Here is a 21,932-nt window from a genome sequence, read left to right as displayed (position 1 = left end):
AACCAGGCTAGATTAATAAAATTTTCAATTTGCCCCCCGAAAGTTCGGTATGGCTCGGCCCTTGATTTACATTGTTGAGCACGATGTTGATGTCTATCATTTTAAGAAGCACGATTTTCTTTTATCGTTTACCCCGACTATGTGATGTAATTATTAACTACAAAAGGGAATTTTATGGAGAGCTTTACTTATCATTGTGTTCTTTTTTATTCTATTAGTATTTCGGAAAGTTTGGAACACAAATTGAGGATCGATTTTTGTTCATTCTAACGGAAGAACTCACCATTCAAAAAAAGATTGGTTCCTTTTAAGTCAAATGTTTGATCTTGTGATTTTTGCAGCTTCCAAATCATCTAATGTAAGGTACTAGTGGACATATCCGATATGGGATACTTTCTTTTTCTTAAAATATCGATTACACACAGCACGGGAAAAGTTGGTATGTTAGAATTAAACTGTAAAGTTTTTTTAATTGATCGTTTAATAAATGCGTCAAGGCACTCGTTAAGAAATATTCTACATAAAAACAGTATAAACGAGTTTCCATTTAGTAAATTAGTTTTCATTCTTTTCAAATTGATAATCTATGTACCACAGGCTTCGATTTGATTCAATTTCAATGTACTCGATTTCCAATTTTTCTCCAATCCTATAAAAATATTTAATCGAATGATTTACTTTGTGGCTATGGTATGGATGCAAATGGCTGCTATATATATATATGACTTTATATTTCTGTGGCTGGAATTTTAGTACTTTGGACGTTGACTTGCATTGGGGGAAAATTACCAAAAAAGTCTTAAACCTTTTGCAATTATGCCAATTTAGTCATAAACATTTTTTTGGCCATTTTAGTCCTAAAACTTTTGTAATTATGCCAATTCAGTCCATCCGGCCACTTTTGGCTGGTCGGCGCTGACGTGGACACCGGCCGGCTGACGTGACATTATTTTAATTGTTTTTTCCTTTCTCTCTCTTTTTTTTTTTCTTTCCTTCTTCCCCCTGGCCGGTCCGACCAGGGGGAGGCTCGCCGGCAAGGTGACCTCGCCGACCATGGACGAGGCCTCGCCCAGATTTGGTGAGACCTTGCCGGTGAGCCTCCCCCTGGCCGAATCGGCCAGGGGGAAGAAGGAAAGAAAAAAGAAAAAGAGAAAGGAAAAAAAATGTTAAAATAATGTCACGTTAGCCGACCGGCGTTCACGTCAGCGCTAACTAGCGTCCACGTCAGTGCCGGCAAGTCAAAAATGGTCGGATGGACTGAATTGATACAATTACAAAATATTTAGGACTGAAATGGCAAAAAAAAAGGTTTAGAATTGAATTGGTACAATTACAAAAACTTGAGGACTTTTTTGATACTTTTCCCCTCGCATTGGTTACAACCGCACCAGCTTCTAGGTTTTTATGGCCCTGTCAGAATTGCCACGTGTCACCATTCGAGATTTTTTTTTTGGGTCGGAAATCACCATTCAAGATTGAGTTGCAAGAAACAGGACACAGCAGGTCCCATGAAAAAGTTATCAGTTAATGTGTGTGTACATAGAAATCTATCGTCAGACCATATCGACCACCTAATAATCCATTTTATTATTATTTTCTTATCATCATTTTCTGAACGAATTATATTTTGCTCCCTAGGTTTTCCGGATTGTTGCAAAATCCCCGCCCCCCCTCCTTATATTTTTAAGTCTATTTCGATCTCAAATGTTTACAACAAAGTCATAACGAATGCTGTCAAGCGACCTACCTGCGATGATCCTACTCTCTGGTCCGCATATCGTGGACATAATGGGGGTATGAACAAGGGCGAGGCGAGGCGACTCCACCCCTATTAATCTAAGCAAGCCGGTTGAGAGCATGCCTCGGATTTCGGTGCAAAATTTGGTTAGAGCCAACGAGGAGGAGTTTTGAGACGAGCTTGGAAATATATATCAAGGGGACATTGCAACAATGGAAATGGCAAGAAGAATTTTACAGCGATTGGGAAAACTTGAGGGTCAAAATGTGACTCCGCTTAATTTATTTATCTAATTTGAGATTGAGGATACTCGATTTAAATGAGCGAGATTACGTCGGGATGTCAAATGATATAAGAATTGTATAATGCGATCTCTCGCGGTCCCACGCCCATGACCGTGTTTTTCTTACACTTGGACAAGGGCTATTTATGAGGATCATAACCAGAGGGGGGTGGCTCTATTGTCTCACAGGCCAGCCATGCAATGTTAGGTAGAAAAGATGATAGCTATTAAGGAAAGTGATGTCCGTTCCATTCATCTTTGCTCAAATGGTCCCCTACTATGTCAAATTATTAGGGTTTCTCAAGCATATTATGTGCATCCATATCTCTCTCTCTCTCTCTCTCTCTCTCTCTCTCTCTCTCTCTCTCTCTCTCTCTCTCTCTCTCTCTCTCTCTCTCTCTCTCTCTCTCTCTCTCTCATATTGAATCCAGCAATCGAGCCCATCGCATTTACAAAAAAGATAATGAAGGCATGTTACTTGAAAAACTAAAAATAGATAGATAATCAAGATGCGTTTTACTAGCGATATCATTGAAAATTTAAGTTATGTATGCATGGGGTCAAACGAAAGTCCATGACTCTTTCAAGCCAAGTAAACCCTCCTAGCTAAAGCTTCGGTATCCGCTTCAATGTGCGGTCACAATCATCGCCACATCAATCGCAAGCACGAAACCTATCTCTAAAGCCATCAAATTCTGATGAGAATCTCTAATCATAAATCGATCGCACGTATTATTCGACCGTTCTCGGACTGAACCCATGGTTCCAAGAAATAAAACCCTAGCACACTCATTCAAACAACGTTATCTTACTCAACCTATATGCATGCATGCAAAGAAACTGTCAAGAACAACCTGCTAAAGATTAACATTCTGCTGCAATAACAACACAACCCATGTAACTTACAGTGATGTTTTCGCGAATTATGAGGTAGGACATATGTGAGAGAGAGAGAGAGGGAGACCATGAACACAGGTTTTGCAAAAGTTGACGTAGGCCATATGTAGGAGACAGCAAAGTACTTGATGTACTAAGCTGTGATTCCTCCGTATCCACAACAGGGCGTCTCACTATTCATTTTTCTTAGCATTCAAGCGGACTCGACTGGCGCTTGCGGTACGGCATACGATCTCGAGCAAGGAATATTCATACGACCGATCGATTGACAGAAACCCTAAAAAGAAAGGAAAAAAGAAAACAGAGAGAGTTCGAAATCCCATTATTTCCACAGCAAAGTTCGCATCTGCAGAGTGTTTGGTGGATCTGCAGAGGCGGAGGATATTGCGTTTGTCCCCATGAATAATTACGAGGTTTCTCTGTCGGTCGTCATCATCGCAAGGTCAAGTACCAGCCACACGCGCGCGAACAATAAAAATGACATAATAGCCAATAATTAATATTTACCAGAAATGGAGGCCATGGGAAAAGAAGGGGGAGGACAAAAAGAAAAAAAAATCTAGCAATTGCCCTTCTCTTCCCGGCATAGTACATGAAAATGTCAACAACGTTTAAAAAAAATCTCAAACCAATACATCTAAGAAACATTTGCCCCCGAACTAAATCTATACTCCATAACATAATTAACCTAAACCGAAGAATCCCAAATCGATACATTTGATCCTAAATCTACCTCAAATCAACCCTCCATTAGCGGCTTGTGATCCGATGTGAAAGGTAGATTCGGGTCAGTGGTACTCATTTGGGTTTTTTTCGTGGGAAGATAACTATTCTGGTCCTGGGGCACTGATTCGCGACTCTTTATAAGATGAAATTTAGTTTGATAAAAATACATTATGGGATGCCAGGTTGGGGACGTCGCCATACAGTTTTTTTTTACTTAGATTTATGGTAATTTTTTTTCTTGGCATTACCCTATTTGAACTGTAGGGGTTGGGTACCGTGACGTCCTTCGGTTTTCATCTTTTTACCATTTATAGGACCTGTCGCACGTTGTTTTCCTTACCATTTTATCCTTTTTTCTTGTGGCATGGTTTGGTAATGTTTTAAAAACCATGTTTCACATAAGCATTTCGTGAATGACAACAAACCAAATCATTGTCGACCTGTTCGATCGATTTGCTGGCACAGATATACTAATTATGGAGAGTGCCAAGGCTGACCAATATTGCATGCATAAGCTACGAAACATGTACGTACAACTCACCCCCAGTACGTATCCTTCCCCTCATCATCCTCCACCATACATACGTACTGCGTTGGAACACATGCTCGTAAGTACAAGTTACCCTTTGTCCACTGTAATGACCTCATTTGATGATCTGAAACCATGTCGAGATCTATCTATTCTGATGAAAGGGTAAATGACACAAATGGTCCAAGAACTTTGGCCCAATATGCAATGTGGTCCTTCAACTTTAAATTTGTTCGATGTAGTCCGTGAACTTTAACCTAACATGCAATTTGGTCTTTGAACTTTTAGTTTGTTCAATACATGTTCAATTTAGTCTCTGAAATAAATGAAAATGTTCGATATTATCCCTGAACTTGAATTAATAAAAGAACAATATTGAACATTTTCATATAGTCTGTGGACTAAATTGAACATGTATCAAAAGTTCATGGATCACATTGAACAAATTAAAAGTTCATGGACCACATTACATATTGGGCTAAAGTTTAGGGAACCAAATTGAACAAATTTAAAGTTCATTGACTATATTGCATATTGAACCAAAGTTCAGGGACCATTAGTATCATTATCTCCTGATGAAAAGTTAAACTCCATTCACATTGAAGAATATGTTGGATATGTGTTGCGGATGTCATTGATATTAGCCCGGATGTTTTGGGAAAAGCTGATTTAGATATGAAGTATTCGACACCTACTAGTCACAATAGTCATCGCAACACTATGGCAGCCACGCACGGTCCTAATTAAGGTGAGATCTAGCGAACATCGGACCACACTTTGACACGTTCAGATCGTCGAGTTTAGGATCTTAGAGGCGTAAAATCATGAAATCGACCGTCTAAAATTATGTCAGAACTCCGATCCGCGGACAAAGTAATTGACCTAAACCTGTTTTTCGAATGAGTAATTTAGCTGTATACACAATAAACTTGTAAGGGACTACTTCTAGTCAAAAGCCGCCGTGAAATTTCCTTTACACTCGGTCGGTTGTCTGCTAGCATTGCTTTTAGTCATTCTAACTACTGTGTCGTTGAGTTTATTAGATTGAAGGTCCAAAGATAAAGACGAAGTCAAAATGCACAAGTACTAAATGAATTATCTCATAGATCAGCGATATCACATGTCATGCCGACTTCATATCATTCGACTAATCGAATCTATTTGGATTTTAACGTTAAAAAATCCGATGGGTGACGAGGGAAGTTACGTGTCGATCACATGCAGATGTAATTGACTTGATGATGCCATGACATCACGATCCACTAGGACTGATGCACGAAATATTTCGTCAATGGGAAGAGTATCACAGAATTGTGGGAACAAGGGGCAAAAACAGAAAGCCCTTTGATGAAACCTGTGAGTATAAGTTGCATGGTAGGCATGGCATTATAAGCATTAGTTTGCCAGCTTCTCACACCGAAAGGTCAATTTGAAATCACATGTTTCACCATCTCTCACTCCTTCATGAAATCAAAAGGCCTTCCCTTTTTTTTTTCCTTGAGGAGACCCCCCCGTTTACCCCAATTGGGTGTGCAAGAATTTCGTGACACATTGGCGATTTTACTTTTATTGGCTATTATTCCCAACCCTTTTGTCATAACTCTCTCCCCTCTCCTTCTCCTCCTTTTGCTTCATTGAAATCCTCAAATGAACAATTACGTACCCACTTGGGAAAAAAGAAGATTGAGTGAGAATATCAACCTTTGTTAACCCTAGATCTCAATTCTATAGCTGACCCAGTTCCAACGCTAATCGAAGGTTACCAGGACCATTATCTTGTCATAATTAAGCGTTTACGTCACCATTAGTCTACCTAGCTAGAAAGGTTTATTATTTAGTGATATTGGAGAATGTTGCGAGGCCTGCTTCGTAGCTCCTGGTCATGTTTGCAAAATCATGCATTCAATTTATGTTTCATTCTTCATCTACTTCATTGCAAGAGTGTAAAAGTGTATATTTGCAAGGAGTGTTCTTAGTTACAGGCGTGTATGTCCCGGCCCACAGTCGGTAGGAATTTTGGACCAACCATTCGTGCTTGCTAACATAAACTAATTGCGCATCTCATGTTATGATGGATGACTGAAGCTGATTAATGAGCAGCACGTCACATGACCCAAGTAAGACTTTTGAAATGATGCTAAGCGACGTTTGGTAATTCATTCACAAGAGAACCAAATTAGATTTACAAAAGCTGCAAATTAGAGATCCTAAACCTTCTTTTAGAACCCCCCACATAACCAAGTACCAAGTCCCACACACATAAAAAAACCTCTTAAAGCTATATATATTTTTTCTCTTTTTTTCCCCTTTCAATCCAAACCTAAACAAGAAAAGAACAGCAACATGGAACAAAGGGTTGTCATCAGAACATCGAAGGTAACTCCATCATGTCCTCTACTTGACCGGAAGCCGTCTCGTCTAGGAGCCACTTCTCTAGAAAGGTTAGCGGCGGCGCGTGCTCGGACGACTTCGCCTTATTGTAATTCCTCTCCAGCATCATTATCCCATGAACCTTCTCGTCATCATTCGCATCGCTAGGTCGATCATCGCTGCAATCACCCTTGTGATGATGAGGATGATGAGTTGAATTGCCATTCGACTTGTCCCATGAGACGTTGCAATTATTGTCCATGTTCCCGAACGACAGGATTGACTCGAACTCATCGTGGGAGATCAAGCGATCGCCAGGTTCTTGATGCTCGGCCTTAGGGCGATAGCAGCTGCCACCGTTCTTGTTCTCGTGGCCAGTGAAACCCTTCTCATCAGGGAACTTCAGGCGGTCGTTGTTGGTGTTGCTGTTAGTTTTCGGGGAAGATCTCATCCAGCCCTCAAGGAGCCTCGAGATGTTCTCAGTGCTAGAGGCATATGTGGAGGTGAGGCTGAGCTTGTTGAGAGTGGAAGACGATGAGGAAGGGCTGCTGGTTGTGATGAGGTCCAAGCTGCTTGATGACCTTCTCTGATGATGGGGGTCATCAATGCTTCTTGAGGGGGTGGTTGTGTCTGAGGAGGCCATGTTGTGGGGGTCCATCATGGAGGATGATGATGGTGATTGCAACTTCTTGAGCTTCTTCTTTAAGTGTGTGTTCCAGTAGTTCTTTATGTCATTGTCTGTCCGCTGTGGGAGGTATGAAGCTATGGCCGCCCATCTGAAACGGGAAAGGAAAAATCCCAGATAATTAACAAGAAATAATAACGAAAAAAAAGGTTGGATATATGCAATCATCATCGAAAAATCGGATTAAATCGAGAATGTTTCATGGCGATTCGAGGGTAAAAGTTATTACTTGTTACCCAACAAGGCTTGGAGATGAATGATCATGCCTTCTTCATGGGGTGTGAAATTGCCCCTCTTGATTCCTGGTCTGAGGTAGTTAGTCCACCTGAGCCTGCAACTCTTGCTGCACCTCAACAATCCTTTTGTCCCCCCAAAAAAAGGAAAAAAAAAACGGACTATCAACAAAATTCATGAAAAACTTATACTTCACGAGATTACTGTAACCGGTCTAAGATCGATCGAGGTCGAGCTCGGATCTGGGGCGAATAGGGTGCACCCGCTGTTACCTGTATTGGTTGGGACGGATCTCCAGTTCCCGGGGCCGTGCTCTTGAATGTAAGACACCAAGATGATGTCTTCTTCAGGAGTCCATGGCCCTTTCTTGATGCCAACTTGGTCACAGCATGGAGGTCTCCCCATAGCCACAATCTCTCTCTCTCTCTCTCTCTCTCTCTCTCTCTCTCTCTCTCTCTCTCTCTCTCTCTCTACTGTATCATCACCGACTAGTACATATGTTCTCTCTCTCTCTCTCTCTCTCTCTCTCTCTCTCTCTCTCTCTCTCTAGTGTTTTTTTTTCTCTTAGGGGTGAGAATGTGAGAGTGTGTATGGACCTGAATGAATAGTTCCATGAGACCCAGAGAGTGCATATATATATATATATATATACATGGGGTGATTTAAATAGTGGGGAAGGGGCAATTTCTTCTATTGTTTTCTGTAATTTTGTTATATCAAATCCACACTTTTGATCTACCATGCTGAGTCAGCAGGGCCGTCTCATTAACTTAGAAGCTTAAATGGAGTCAATCTGGAGGCAAAAGTCAGAAGAGGAGGTTTTGCATCTCCCTGGCTCACGTGCCACTTCTCATAAAGTTGTGGAACTTCACCACCCCAAAAAAATAAAAAAACAAAATTTTTGCTGTTTTTATTTTTTTTAATTACACTGACTGTTCTCAATATTCTATTTATCTCACCCTTTATGTATATGCTTCTTGATATTTAATATAAACGATTAAAAACGATTAAAAGTATCCAACATCGTTCATTTACGAGATAAATATGTTTTTTACATATATGTGTTCTTGCTGCATTTATAAATTTAAGGTATTGGGTTGGCCATTTTAACATGGTATCCAAGTTTCATCCCGATTTATAAAAGGGGTGTTAATTTGTATGTGTGCGATCTCTCCACACTTTAAATTGAGGGTATACAAAATCACTAATCTTTTTACCAAGAAGGTGCTTCAATCTAATTTTTTTTTCTTTTAAGTTGTAGCGAAAAGTGTAAAGAATTGAAAACAAGCGGGTTACAAATGTTAATTTATATGCGTGCGATGTCTCCACACATTAAATTCAGGGTGGACAGAGTCACTAATTTTTTTACCAAAAAGGTCGTTTTATCTATTTTTTTCTAGTGAAAAGTGTAAGAATTCAAAACAAGCGGGTTCCTAATGTAAATTCCGAAATTGAAGGATGCTTCGGAAAGATAAAAGAAAACGAGGATGCAAAATGCAATATGTGGTAAGTCGAGGGTGGCTTTTGCAATTTTCCCCTATTTTTTTAGGGAACCTTCCATCTTCTTTCTCATGGATCTCTTCCTTGTGGTACAAAGAGTTTAGGCAAAAGGACACTATAAGTGCCATAACTTGTGTACGGCGATTACTTTGGTGCCATAATTTTTTTTCGGATCACTTTGGTGCCAAGTCGGAGGAAAATAGATCACTTTAGTGACTCCGGCCAAAATTCCGGCCAAAAAGCTAACATGACATTTTTCATTTAAAAAAAAATGGTCTGACTTGTACACGTGAAAATTAGGTGGCTTTTTTTCGAATTTTTTAATTTTTTGATTAAAAAAAAAAAAACGTTGCAGCAGCGGCGAGGGAGCCCTCGCCGCTGCTGCCGCCAACCCACTACCGCCGGGAAGGGCCGGCGGTGGTGGGCGGAGTGGTCGGTGAGGGCCGGATCCGGCGAGGCGAGACCTCGCCGTCGACACCTAGGCGACGGCGAGGTCTGGCCTCGCTGTCGACACCTAGGCGACGGCGAGGTCGGCCTCGCCTTTGCTGGGCGAGGCGAGACCTCGCCGTCGCGACCCAGGCGACGGCGAGGTCTCGCCTCGCCGGATCCGGCCCTCGCCGACCACTCCGCCCACCACCGCCGGCCCTTCCCGGCGGTGGTGGGTTGGCGGCAGCAGCGGCGAGGGCTCCCTCGCCGCTGCTGCAACGTTTTTTTTTTTTTTTCTAAAAAAGTACACGTCAACGAGAAAAACGACGTCGTTTTTGATTTTTAATGCTGACTGGACCTCTCCGGCGAGCCGTGGACCTCTCCGGCGAGCCATGTCAGCGCCATATCGGATTTCCGGCGAGCCACGTCAGCATTGGCACTAAAATGATCGTTTTTCAAAAAGTTGGCACCAAAGTATTCCGAAAAAAAGTTATGGCACCAAAGTGATCTCCGTACACAAGTTGTGGCACTTCTGGTGTCCTTTTGCCAAAGAGTTTAGGTAGGCTAATAAATTCTTGGTCAAAACCCACAGTGATGACAATATCGAAAGGGTTTTTCCATTACTTGTCCTTTGGTTTCACCAAGAAAGTTACGCTATTGTTATTGTCTATTTAAGCTTTTTTTGTCGAATTTTATCTTCACAAGAATTTCCCATGTGAAGCTCTCAGTGTTGCTGAGTCATTGTGCCATCGTAACCTAAACACATCCTTCTTTAGTATACAAAATCGTGGCTTTAATTTACCTATGCATACAAGTTACAACCAAAAACCCTAGCTTTGAAGTGGATTCTTTAGGTCATTCTACAATCCTCTCCTCTTTTTCAATTGTTCATTTGTTGTTTGTTTTTGTTGTTGTTAGGTATAGAATCTGACCTATGCGAGTGCAAATCAAAAACGGATTTTATAAGAGCTTTCTCATTTAAGGGGTCGCGAGCATTGAATTCGGTGGCTTGATAGGGTGAGGAATCGGTGATCGAGATTAATAATACGAGTAATTTTAGGTAAATTGAGACTAACTTAAGGAATCGATACGTTAAGTGATTTGATACATTGTAAATGGGTATTTAAATAAGTGGGTCATATTCAACACGCGATAAAAATCTCTCGCATTGTATACTCTTATTAGTTATGTCAATCAATCTTAGCCTATGCTTTAATGTTATCCGAGATATAGGTAGATGCTGATAATAGCCTAGTTCATGGAGCAACACTTAATCTGCGGCAAGAATGAAGTTTCGCATCACCTTCGACCTTAGATCTTTGCTACAAGGAAAACTACAATAAGAATAGCAGACACCCTAGTTATCATTTAATATAAGGGAAATTATTTTTAAGGAAACATTTCAAGTACTCGGTCTATATGCTCTCTCTCTCTCTCTCTCTCTCTCTCTCTCTCTTGTTTTTTACGCAATTCATGTCTATTACTATCGATATGGATAGTCGGTCAAATTTTCAACCTATAACTACCTAATCAATGGCGATGAAAGTAGGTTACGTAAGACTGCGCATATAACGTACAAAAATCTTTATCCTTAATAGAACATCTCTACTATATATGACTCTTACATTAACCTTTACAGCCTTATTTCATCTTCACATACGTTAATGCAAAACATGGTATTGATATAGTTAATCTACGTACTTATTCTTGGTAGCTACATAATTGCAAACTTCCAAGGTATGATCACACACACACACACAGGCGTTTGCAAGTAGATTTGAGATAAATGAAACTTTGATGGCACTTATATTTACTAAAAATTAAATTCTACATGAATTATATTATGTATTGGCAGTAATCAACTCGATCGCATAACTCTAAGATTATGTAGACTTTAGTAACGTTTGTCTAGGGCTTGACATCAATAAGTTGAAAAATGACTCAAAACTGGCATAAAAATTAGCAAAATTACTAGAAACGAGAAGCCGAAGACAGCAAGAGGAATGTCACCGATCTTCGGAATTTTCGGAGAATGTTCTTATTTTTTTGGGGTTTGCAGAGTACTTTGACATGCCCAACAACTAATGCGGTTTGACATGCCCAGCCTATGAATGTCCCCATCTTTGACCTCCCCATCTCTCTCTCTCTATACACATATATACACATATATATTTGCACCGAGATTTGGCCAAATCGTCGATAAGGATAGACACGTGATCAGAGTGCACATGAGCCATTGTCGACAATCATAAGAATTGTTATCGATATTAAAGTACATCGATGACCATTGATCAGCCGTTGATATACGACGATATATGGTGAGCGATAGCCGACAATGATATCGATTTAAAAGGGGCGATGGATTGCCGATTGAGGCACCAAGAGAAGGTTGAATGCCTAGAAGGTGTCGAGATGCAGTTATGAGTTTTCAAATTTGAAGCAACTGGTGAGTGAAGCAATGGAGTCTAGAAAGTTGTGGAGTAACCAAAACGCGATTTTAAGGAAACAACCGCTTGAAGACAAGATTATGGCATCATATATATATTTGCATCAAAGACGGCGACTAGCAATAAAACATGGGAAATTATTTCTCTTGTTTGGAAGGTTTTTTTGTTTTGTCTGTCTTTCTCTAACTCTCAACTTACTTTCAAATTTTTGCCTTATCTCTTGCAAGGCGTAGAAGTTGAAACCCAACTACACGTTCCCACCCCTAGCTCTCCGAGAAAGTGGGGATTCGAATTCCCCACCTCCCCCTTCCTAAATAGGAAGAGTGGCCACTGGGGCAAACCCCAGTGGTTTTCTTGTTTGGAGGGTTAAATTGCAGGGTTAATGATACAAATGATCCCCAAACTTTGATCCAATGTGCAATGTGGACCATAAACTGTAGCCCAATGTGCAATGTCGTTCCCGAAAGTCTATGGATTTTTTGTCCATGCTCAATTTAGTCCATGAATTGTATGGAAATGTTTAATGTTATCTCTGAACTTGAATATTGCATGTTGGGCTAAAGTTCAGGAGCCGCATTGTATAAATTTTAAGTTTGGGAAATACATTGCACGTTGAAACAAAATTCATGGACTATTCGTGTCATCGAACTTTTCATTTCAACCCTCCAAACAAGAGAAATAATCTGGTATGCTTTTACTGCTGCTTACCGTCTTTGATCTTCCTCGAACCAAAAACTTTGAAGGGGGTTGAACTTTGAGCTAATTTGCACTACGGGAGCTCATAGCCGGTTGGCACTTCAGCAGATCACTGTAATCGGCAAGAAGACATCTTCGTAGTTCAACCTAGACCCGGCAAAAACAAACCCGGACCCGATATCCGAACCCTAACCCTGATGTCGGGTTAACCCAGTTTAACCGGTTTGACTAAGCATGAGGATAGACATCTTTATCTTTTTTATTTATTTATTTTTGGCTCGAATCATAATTGAAAATTTCAAATAGTTAAAATCCCACGCTCTGTTTAGTGTTGTTAGTCAGGATACGGGTAATATCTCGAATAAGTATATCACTTCTATCATTTCCTAGTTTAAAATGGGTTGATCAAAATAATTTGAACATCGTAGGCACACTAAGATAGGGATGGGCATCAAATCAATACTTTCTCGAAAAATTGAATGGATCTTGATCGAAGTGCTTTGGTTATATATATAAAGGAAGGATTGATACAACGGATGATTAAAATCAAAATCACTTAGCAATATCTACTTTGACTAAGACTTCATTTATTTCGCGAAAAATAAATAATTTAAAAAATATTGTTTAAAAATAACCAGTAAGTGATATAAGCAGTTATTTTTTAAAAAAGTATTTTCAAAATCATTCATTTTTCGCGAAACAAACACATTCTAAATGAAGTTCTCGTTTGAAGTATATGATCACAATCTAACAAAGAACATGAAATGGTTATTTCCATTCGACCATTTTCTTTTTAGAGTAATGTAATTACAAATTCCAAATCGGCACTCCTATTACAATTTACTCCAAATTTTCTTCCGACCCAAATTTACCCTTCTTTAGCAATCCGTAAAAAAATCTCGTTAAAATGCATCTATTCCATTTCAAGAAAGCTTCACTTTTTCTTCTTCAAATTCAGAAGAATGAGTGCATCTCCGCCAAGCCACTCCTACACATATGTGGTATTCGCCAATATCTTGGTCATCTGATCACGGATCTAACGTGGAAAAAGTCACACATGCACGCATTGTAACGGAAAGTAAATTTGTGTCAAAACTATTGATTTGAGAATTTTTGTGAGACGAAAGTTAAATTTGAAAGTAAATATTTCATGGGTGTCAAATTAAAAAAGGGTTAATACTACGAAAAATTCTAAATTAGTACATTTGTGATAAATTTATCAAAAACTAATTTTTTAATCACCAAAAATCTCAAACCGGTATACTTGTGATAAATTTACCTCAAACTAATTTTTTAACAACAAAAAATCCCAAATCGAGACACTTGTGATAAACGGAGGGGTAAAACCCCAAAGTGTCATCTCACTCCGCATTTTGACTATAACATTTAGCGGAAACTAAACGGAGGGTAAATTTATCACGGGTGTACCAATTTGAGATTTTTTGTGGCCAAATAATTAGCTTGAGGGTAAATTTATCACGGATGCGCCAATTTGGATTTTTCCGTGATATTAACCCAATTAAAAATTCTCAACAGAAATAACCCTTTTGCGTTTCTCTTCACCCAAAAGGGGCAAAAAGGAAGAGAGATTCTTTGCTCTCGGATCGAAAATGGACAGCGAGATCCGCACCACCGAGATGACGAAGATGGTGATGATGCAGCAGAGAGCAAAGTAAGAGAAAAACCTCCTTCGCTTCAACCTCCCCATGCCGATCCCACTCTGTTTCGCCCCCCTCCTTTCCATCTCCCTCTCCGGCGACGACTTCGATCCCTAAAACCCTTATCGCCCCCCACCCCACCCCCAAATGCGATAGCAATCCCGATCGCGCCCGCCACCTGCTCGACGAAATTCGCCGCCGAGAGATGGAGTCGAGCATCCTCGACTCGATCGGCGTGGAGATCATCGGCGTGATCTCCCCGGTCTCAATCTGCATGCTCCTCGTCGTCCTCTTGGTCTACGCCCTCTCCCCCTCCAACCCTTTCTCCGCCCCCGCCGCGGCCGCCCCGATTCGCACCGCCGCGAACCTCGTGTACGTCGAGAACCCGTCGGATTCCGTCGGCCAGAAGCTGGAAGGGGCGCTCCTCAACGCGCTGGTGTTCGTCATCCTCATCGCGGTGGTCACTTTCCTGCTCGTGGTGCTCTACTACTACAAGTTCACCAAGTTCCTCAAGTACTACATGAACTTCTCCGCCTTCTTCGTGCTGGCCACGATGGGGGGATCGATCTTTCTGTCGATCATTCAGCATTTCTCGATCCCGGTCGATTCGATCACTTGTTTCTTGCTGCTGTTCAATTTCACGGTCGTGGGTGTGTTGTCCGTGTTCGGTGGGGGGATACCCATATTCTTGAGGCAGTGTTATATGGTTTGTTTGGGGATTGTTGTGGCTGCTTGGTTTACGAAACTGCCTGAATGGACGACTTGGGTCTTGCTTGTGGCGTTGGCCGTGTATGATTTGGTGGCTGTTTTGGCACCGGGTGGGCCGCTTAAGATACTGGTTGAATTGGCCTCCAGCAGGGATGAAGAACTCCCTGCTCTGGTTTACGAGGCTCGTCCGATTGCACCTCAAAGTGGTGGTAACCGGGGGTCGAGTTTGGGTCTTTTGGTTGCTGGCGTATCGGATTCAGGGTCGGTTGAGCTGCAATCTATTTCTGGAGACAACACAAGGAGGAATGAGACTGCCAACAATCGTGGTGACGATGGCGTTCCTAGTTTGAGGAGCAATGGAGGTGAGCATAGTCGAGATGAAGGGGAAACCTCCCCGTTGGTGGGTAATTTCCGGGGTAGGGACTCGTCGAGCAGTGAATCGTCGGAGTTCTCAGTGGTGAATGTCATGCCTAACAGAGTGGGACAGTTTGGAAATAGGGAGTCTGAGATTGAGGAAGAAATGTCCCCGCTGGTTGAAATGCTGGGTTTAGGGACTGGGAGAGAGCAGGAACGGAGAGATGATGGGGAGAATGATCGCAATTCCGGTAGAGGAATTAGACTTGGTCTTGGAGATTTCGTGTTTTACAGTGTTCTGGTGGGTAGAGCTGCAATGTATGATTTGATGACAGTCTATGCTTGTTACCTTGCAATTGTTTCGGGACTTGGGTGCACCCTTATATTGTTATCTGTGTGCCGCCGAGCTCTGCCTGCCCTTCCCATATCCATCACATTAGGTGTCATGTTTTACTTCTTGACTCGATTATTAATGGAACCCTTTGTTGTTGGTGTAGCTACGAATTTAATGATGTTTTAATTGTCAATTTTTCATGAGAGAGAAGACGGGGAGATACTTACATTGTTTTAGGACATCACTGATTTTTGTGGTCTTGGCATCCATGTACACTGCAATGGAATGCCCCATAGAAGTATTACTCTTGCTCATGTAACTTTCTGGATGTCCAGGCCCAGTAATGAGACTATCTCAGGAACACATGGTAATGAAACTTTTGCAATATCTTACTTCCTGCTTTTTGGTCCTCGTAGTTTTTAAATTATGTTCTGGATTTCGTTAAGTTTGCGCAAATTCATGAAGTTATCTTTCAGGTTAATTTTTGTAGTGTACGAATTACGAAATACAATCTGCAGTAAATCTAGTGAGATTTGAAAGATGGCCGTGCGATCCTTTCCGTTCACTTTTGATCTTTTGTGCCATAGAACGAGCATTAATCCTTGAATTAATGGGAAGAAGAGAATATGAAAAATGAATTGCTAGGTTGGAAACAATTCTAAGGTAAGAGCTAAGTTTTAATTTGGAAAGTAGGATGCATAGATTATAGTCCCATAGTCCCATATATATCCTATTTCACTACTTCCTTTGTGCGTTTGTGCTCGTTTTTAATGAATGAGACAATTTTGCTTGCTCTTAAATCATAATGTTTAGGGTGATAACAAGCATGATCAGTTTTACTCTACTAATTGTTTATGCTTTTGCGGCATGTTCTAAAATGACATGTGTCAATGTTTTAGCAGAAGATTGATATTAATCTTCCTAAACACTTAATATGCATTAGTAACTTATTAGTGCTTTCTTATTGATATTGTCTTCATTATGTCTTCAAGTGTTTCGATATTCCAATGGATATTTAGCAATCCAAGTGCTCCTTTGATCATAGTTGTCATCCTTTGATGCAACTGAAAGTATGGACCGGAATTTTTGCCATATAAGATGAATGAGATATTGACAGTCCGTGCTCTTGAAGTGAACAAGGGACAAGCCCGTGGCTAAAAGAAGGAGATTCATGTGATAGGCTCTTGGATGAAACCAATCTTTCGTGTGTATGCATGTGCCGTACCTGCCTTCTTTTCAGGTCAGTGTGCGCACTTAGCGTGTACTTTGTGCGAATGGAACCAGGCCAATGTCTTTACTTGTGCTGTAGGTTCCCCCTATGTTGATATCAGCAACCGCAACAGGCAGTAGCAGCTGCTCCACAGCTTCAGTTTTCTCGTGTCTAATGCCCACCCATTCACCATTTGTGTTGTCTAATCCAGACGAGTGTTATGGGCAAAGAAGAAAGCAGGACAGTGTAGATGTTGAAAAATTAGCACGGCTGATGGATTTGACCATCGAATTTTAGAAGCTCTGGGAAATGTTTGTCTCCATTTCATTCTGATTTGGTTGTGCACGATGCGACTGCAGTGATAGGTATCATTTTGGCAGGCAGCCCTGAGTTGTCTGTGGCTGACAGTTGTGTGTGTAGTTTAAAGCCAAATGGATCTGTGGAGGACGAGATCGCTTTGCTTTGATACTTGCTGTTGTTATGTGCTTTGTTCTAGGCGAAACACTATCCACTTGAGTGTCGGGTATTTATTCACAACACGACCTTTTTGAATCTTCTCCGGCGCCTTGAACTGTGTTCTTGATCAACTCATTCGAAGTGATGGTGGATAGAGCGAGAGATTGGAAAGTGGGCCTTTGAGAATAGTGTTTCTTCAGCCATGAAGATGACAGTTTAAGTCTGTTCTGCAGAGCGGAAACACCTACAGCATCTTTTGCTTGCTCGCACGCAACAGACATGCTTATAGGTAAAGCTTTCAGCATCTGCTGATGTCCGAGTGTTTGGACCAGGTAATCCTATCAGAATACAGATTCTTCGGTACTGCGGTCTCTTCAACAATGCGAAAGGTGATACCTTTGAGCTTCTCGTTAGATGATTGCAAGAACAGGATTCGTCGTCGTGGTGTGGATTTTGTGGGTTTTCCTCTTGGAAATCGGAAGTGAGCGTAGTCACGATGAGAGGCCTACGGTGTCACGAGTTTGTCGTACTTGCCTGTGGCTCGTCCCAAATGATGTTCGCTTGTCGTAACCTTCTCGTTCGTGAGCCAAACACTGTGCAAGATATTAACCTCACAAAACCAAAGTGATCGTCATCGACATTGTCATCAATGTGATGGAGTACAGTATTGATTTGGGATAATGATATAAATGGTTCCTAAATTTTGATTTAATATGCAATGTCGTTCTTGAACGTCCTTGAATTTTTAATTGTTCAATGTGATTCATGAACTTTATTTTAATTTGTAACGTGAGTCCTAAACTTTTAATTTGTCCAATGCGATCCATAATCTTTTGATTTATGTTCAATCTAATCAATGTTGTCTTCGAACTTGAAAATAGATCGATATCATTGAACATTTTAAGGAACCATGTGGTGTATCAGATCATAATTCATGGATTATTCGTGGCATTTCCTGCCGATTACCGCCGTTCCCGATGCCCATTACCGTATAAATAGAGTCGGTCCAAAGCCCAAAAGTCCAAAAGCTCCTCCTCCTCCTCCTCTTCTTCTTCTTCTTCCTCCGGTCGACGACGGACGCTTCCAGAAGGAAAAAATGGCGGCGTTTCTGCCGGACGAGCTGTGGAGGCACATACTGGAGATCGGCGTCAAGAGCCCGGCGAAGTCGCTGAGCTACAAGGAGCTGTGCTGCGTCTCGATCTCCTGCAGGCGCCTCCGGCGACTCTCCCGCGACGACTCGCTCTGGTCCCACCTCCTCTCCTCCGATTTCCCTCCGACCTCCCAATCGTCTGCGCCCTCGTCGTCGACCTCGTCTTCTTCTTCTTCTTCTTCTTCTTCTTCTTCGCGTAAGGCCTTGTACCAAATCAGGTAGCGTTTTTGCGTTCTTGACATGGAGGTTGCGATCCTGCTTTTCGTCGTTCTTCGGTTCTTGTTGTGGCGTTATCGCTCTTTTTGTGTGTTCCTTGGTGTGGGTGTGGGGCGAAGGTTCGAGAGGGACAGGGAGAAGAAGAGAGCGGCTCACCGGAGGGCCGTGATGAGGAAGGAGAGCCAAATCTCCGAGCACCTCCGGAGGCTCCGAGACATCGAGGCTTCGCTGGCGCGAGAGTCCGACAAGCTCAAGGCCTCTGCTTCTGAATTGTCGAATTTGCATACGGTCAGGTGAGGATTCTTCTTCTTCTTCTTCTTCCCGTGATGATGCGATTGTTTGATTTGTACTTCGTATGCATGAACACTGAGGTAGACTACAGTGATCAATGGTGGTGTGATTGATCAGGCAAGCCTCGGTGGCTTTGAACGTGTGGCAGCCGGAGGTTGTTAGAGGGAAGCAAAAGCAGATGGTGTCTCAATGTGCTGTGCCCGTCGAGTCTCGAATCAGCGCGGTCGACATGGAGTTTAGGCTCTGCAAGCAGCAAATTACCATGTTGCGCAAGTCCTATGTGAGTTTTTCGAGTACCCATGTACATGTAATTTGATGGATTATTTGAGAGGGGTGGGGGTGGCGGGGAATGTAATGGTCCTCCTGACTAGTCTTTTGATAGGAAGAGGAAAGGAGAAGGCTTGATGCAGCAAAGCGGGAGTTGGAGTCGATCGAGTATCATCCTTTGCGGAGTTGTGAACGAACCAGTTCCAATTTAGGCAGCTCTAGTAGTACAAGGAAGAAGATTAAGAGATGCATAGATGTGGAAGGTTCTGTCTTCGATCTTCATGTCCTTTACTACTCATTCGATCATCAGCTACCTTCTACTAATTTATTGTGCATAGCAGCATCACGTATTTCCTGTTTACTGTGCTTATCTTGCTTTCAAACTACATGCCTTATGACAGTAGAGTTGGCAACAAAGGGAGCAGTACATACAGGATATCTACAGGTCAGGGTGTTTTCAGTGGCTGTGATATTTAGGCTTAAGCTATAACTTGTATTCAAAGTTGAAGCCAAGAATATTTTTTCTCCCAGACACACTTGGCTTTTCGCTTTCGGTACTTGCACTAAGCCTTGCCACTCCCTGAGGCCGACTTTGATGTTTTTAGATTCCGTGAGATGTGAAATCTGATTAGTGGCCAGTATATCACCCACTGGTTGGATATTAGTTTTTCTGCATTCAAATAACAGTATGCAGTCATGGAATGCGACTTAACCAGCCAAGCTGCTTTTGGTCAGGACTACATAATGACATAGCGATGTAGGTTATCATCCCTTTAATGTGAAGCCAATATAATAATAATGTTAATTGAGATTCTAGATTATTGAAATGGGTTCATGATAATTACTGTTGGTTCGATGGAGAAGTTAACCTCCATGATCCTCAATCTGCTCGCACTTGAATAGACATCCGGGTGTGCGGGTAGCCTAATGAAATCAATGCCTAACTGGTTTGGTAGCATGTGGACTAGTGCACATGATCTCACATCCACTGGTTTTATTTGAGTACTGGAATCTTGGTACGGTGAAGACTTAGATAACGGTCACTTGATGGATGATATTTGTGACCTGTGATGGAACTGATTCAAGAGTCTCCTAACATTGCCTTTTGGAAGGTGGCATCTGTAAAAAAGTTGATTTACTCATGTTTAATACAACGACAGCTCACTTGGCAAGTAGAGAAGCAGCTAGCGCCGGCAGTGTAGTAGTCTTGTTTTATTATCGTCTCATCTCGTCTTTCCTGAACAGTGGATCATAAGGTGGCTTAAATGAACCAGGTCAAGTTATCTGGTCAATCAATCCGCTATTCATTTCCTTTTCAGTTAGTGCACTGTTTTATAGATGGGTATGTTAGCAACTTAAGCTGGTTCTCAGTTATAAACAGGATCATTTTTTTAACCTATTGATGCACAAATCTCTCGTTCATGCTTGAGGTGGTATTTAACTGGTGTCTCTTCTATATCATCTCTTTTTACTTCTATATGTTTCCACTTTCAGTGTTGAAGCTAGATATGTCATCCAAATCCATTTTTTTGTCTCTTTTCCTCATGCATGCCACTGCATTGGACATAATTGTCTTGTCATTTGGCCTAGCATGACTTGTAAATGTGTTACTTATTGTTCAGGCTGTGGCAAACTGGGTAAAACATCCTAAGATGATAGGATGTCTTTGATCAGCATGCTGAGGCTGTGCAATGTGAATTTCAAGGCACTTTGGTTTTGGCAACTACAAGTATGGCTACCATGATATATTTATCCAAACTGGTGAACTTGAATGTAGGAGATGTGACCAGTCGCGTTTGCATTGAGGTATTCGCCTGTTGAAACAAGAACCAATTGGATTTCTGAAGTTGGTCTACTAATTAAACAGAGGAAGCCATGACAGATTTTCCGAAAACCAGGATTGCTGTAAGAATGTTGTTTGGCTCACAAAAGTGGCAGCCGCTCAACGAACTATGGTAGCAAGTGTGGAGATTCTCTTTCTAAGGCTGCAAAAAGATGCAGGTTGGTACTGATATTGTGGTTCGTATGTTTGGCAAATGGCGTCACTGTGTCTTGGAGGTGAGATGGTCACAACAAATCAGCAGTAGACATTCGTTGCGAACTCACGCGTAACACGGGGTTAAATCAGTGGCACAAGATAATCTCTACTCAAAAGAAGACTACCTCGGCATCATTATTATCATTATCTGCTTTGATTTATGTTGTAGACTATCTATTTATGTTTGATGATCCAAAATGTACACATTTTCAAAGGCTCGATGTTCTTTGTATAGACAAAAATCCCTGTGTCCATCAGTTCTTATGATTTTTCTTTATCCCTGGATTGCATGCATGTCCATTGGCTTGCATATAGTATGTTTGATGCGCGTGGAATTTACAAAGGGTCACCAGAAAGAGGTCAAGAAGAGAGGGAGACGCTTAAACATTTGATTTCTTCTATAGTCTGATGATACAATCTGCCCACCCACAGCTGGATAAAACTAACATAAGCACTCAAGCTAACAGAAAGATGCTTCAACCGACTCTGTATGCACTTGATTGTTCAATGTGAGTTTATTGCAGCTTCACTTTATCTTTGTATGTAATTCTTGCGATCAACTGATGTCATTCAGCTGACCAAAAGACGGTTGAAGCATGCATCAAACTATAGTCTGATGAGTGCAGCGCCACTCAAAAGATGCCTCAAACTACGGACGGGGTCGGAAGACTGATGGTTCCAACTACATTTTGGGCGTGACTAGAAATGCATGCATCGAA

General features: G+C 41.5%; 3 protein-coding genes across 3 annotated transcripts; 2 read left to right on the top strand and 1 right to left on the bottom strand.

Moving 5' to 3' along the window:
• Positions 1–6,305: 6,305 nt before the first annotated feature.
• On the bottom strand, positions 6,306–7,943 carry LOC115683265 (transcription factor MYB60). Its single transcript, XM_030607730.2, has 3 exons — positions 7,735–7,943; positions 7,458–7,587; positions 6,306–7,319 (listed from the first exon to the last, which is right to left on the bottom strand). Exons 1-3 carry the CDS (start codon positions 7,865–7,867, stop codon positions 6,536–6,538), a joined length of 1,047 nt encoding a protein of 348 aa, XP_030463590.1. The 5' UTR covers positions 7,868–7,943; the 3' UTR covers positions 6,306–6,535.
• A 6,170-nt stretch (positions 7,944–14,113) lies between these two features.
• LOC115683379 (presenilin-like protein At1g08700) lies at positions 14,114–15,982 on the top strand. The gene has a single exon (XM_030607908.2). The coding sequence runs from the start codon at positions 14,395–14,397 to the stop codon at positions 15,769–15,771; it is 1,377 nt and encodes a 458-aa protein (XP_030463768.1). The 5' UTR covers positions 14,114–14,394; the 3' UTR covers positions 15,772–15,982.
• A 2,290-nt stretch (positions 15,983–18,272) lies between these two features.
• LOC115683388 (F-box protein SKIP24) lies at positions 18,273–21,455 on the top strand. The gene is made up of 5 exons (XM_030607927.2): positions 18,273–18,619; positions 18,737–18,910; positions 19,026–19,188; positions 19,291–19,438; positions 20,798–21,455. Exons 1-5 carry the CDS (start codon positions 18,348–18,350, stop codon positions 20,824–20,826), a joined length of 786 nt encoding a protein of 261 aa, XP_030463787.1. The 5' UTR covers positions 18,273–18,347; the 3' UTR covers positions 20,827–21,455.
• Positions 21,456–21,932: the final 477 nt, after the last annotated feature.

The sequence above is a fragment of the Syzygium oleosum genome, unplaced genomic scaffold (assembly GCF_021117445.2).
Source record: "Syzygium oleosum isolate NSW1041296 unplaced genomic scaffold, Sole_v2.1 Sole_v2.10, whole genome shotgun sequence".
NCBI lineage: Eukaryota > Viridiplantae > Streptophyta > Magnoliopsida > Myrtales > Myrtaceae > Syzygium > Syzygium oleosum.
This window is presented reverse-complemented; position numbering and strand designations above follow the sequence as displayed.

Coding starts and splice junctions, on each gene's coding strand:
- LOC115683265 (XM_030607730.2), bottom strand. CDS start 7,867: ATGGGGAGACCTCCATGCTGTGACCAAGTTGGCATCAAGAAAGGGCCA. Junction 7,588..7,734: donor ATCCGTCCCAACCAATACAG/GTAACAGCGGGT, acceptor GGGGGACAAAAG/GATTGTTGAGGTGCAGCAAG. Junction 7,320..7,457: donor CAAGCCTTGTTGGGTAACAA/GTAATAACTTTT, acceptor TTCCCGTTTCAG/ATGGGCGGCCATAGCTTCAT.
- LOC115683379 (XM_030607908.2), top strand. CDS start 14,395: ATGGAGTCGAGCATCCTCGACTCGATCGGCGTGGAGATCATCGGCGTG.
- LOC115683388 (XM_030607927.2), top strand. CDS start 18,348: ATGGCGGCGTTTCTGCCGGACGAGCTGTGGAGGCACATACTGGAGATC. Junction 18,911..19,025: donor TCGAATTTGCATACGGTCAG/GTGAGGATTCTT, acceptor GTGATTGATCAG/GCAAGCCTCGGTGGCTTTGA. Junction 19,439..20,797: donor GAGATGCATAGATGTGGAAG/GTTCTGTCTTCG, acceptor CTTATTGTTCAG/GCTGTGGCAAACTGGGTAAA.